Here is a 1,097-nt window from a genome sequence, read left to right on the forward strand (position 1 = left end):
AAGCTTTGAATTTATTCAATTTTTCAGCTACCTTTAGTCGACACAGTAATGTACCTTTTCCTCTAATGAAATTTAGAGGTCTAGAAGAACTGACGAGTACGCGGTTTTTTCTTGACACACCAACAAAAAATTCTCATCTATCCGATATTTCGCCTGTCATGTACATGCAGACTAATTGGGTAGCTTCGACTGAAAGAGATGAATATGTAAAAGAATTAATTAAGTACATACGTGTCGATTCCTACGGTGCAAGACTGCGCAACAAAAATCTTCCTTTACATCAAATTTATACCGACCCACTACAACACGACTGGAATATATACCGAAAATATTTGTACGATCCAGAGCTGTTGCAATTTTTAGCGAGATATAAATTTGTGATAGCGATAGAAAATGGGGTGTGTAATGATTATATGTCGGAGAAGCTGTGGCGCGCGTTAGAAGTGGGTGTGGTGCCGATCTACTTCGGTTCGCCGCTGGTCAGGGACTGGCTGCCGAACAACAAGTCAGCCATACTGCTGGAGGACTATCCCACGCCGGAGCTGCTTAGTCAACACCTTCATTACTTACTGCAGAACGACACAGCTTATGATGAATACTTGGAGCATAAGACGCTAGGGCTGGTTTCTAATAAGAAACTTTTAGACGAAATCACAGCTAGACCGTACCAAAACAGTTTGAGCAAAATTATTGAAAAGTTTGAATGTTTTGTGTGTGAGAGACTCCATGAAAAGAAGAAAATTGATGTCCAAATGATGACGAAGAAAGACTACGACTGTCCACCGGCCATCACGGCGTTGAATTTTTCATCAGAGCCTAACGGTATGTGGCAGGATTGGGTAGCCGGCTTAAGACCTAAAGTCTATAACATCTATAATGAAATTTGGAGTCACAATAGTTCGCATCGAGTCTCTGACACAAGTTGGACCACGTTTCATTAACTTGTTGGTAAAAGCGGGAATACGCATGCCAGTAAATCGGAGCAGCAGTTTGCACACCAGCAACCGGCATGAGTAGAAATTCCCGTCATAATGGTTTTTGCTCAGATCCTACATTCAAACAAGGAGGAAGAGGAGCGCCTCTTCCTCCTTGTTTGA

At 42.0% G+C, this 1,097-nt stretch overlaps 1 protein-coding gene across 1 annotated transcript; it reads left to right on the forward strand.

The window, feature by feature from the left end:
• Nucleotides 1–413: 413 nt before the first annotated feature.
• On the forward strand, nucleotides 414–1,097 carry LOC126380241 (alpha-(1,3)-fucosyltransferase 11-like). The gene is made up of 2 exons (XM_050029507.1): nucleotides 414–839; nucleotides 1,047–1,097. Exons 1-2 carry the CDS (start codon nucleotides 414–416, stop codon nucleotides 1,095–1,097), a joined length of 477 nt encoding a protein of 158 aa, XP_049885464.1.

Source organism: Pectinophora gossypiella, chromosome Z, assembly GCF_024362695.1.
Source record: "Pectinophora gossypiella chromosome Z, ilPecGoss1.1, whole genome shotgun sequence".
NCBI classification, from domain to species: Eukaryota; Metazoa; Arthropoda; class Insecta; order Lepidoptera; family Gelechiidae; genus Pectinophora; species Pectinophora gossypiella.

Coding starts and splice junctions, on each gene's coding strand:
- LOC126380241 (XM_050029507.1), top strand. CDS start 414: ATGTCGGAGAAGCTGTGGCGCGCGTTAGAAGTGGGTGTGGTGCCGATC. Junction 840..1,046: donor ACGGTATGTGGCAGGATTGG/GTAGCCGGCTTA, acceptor GTTTTTGCTCAG/ATCCTACATTCAAACAAGGA.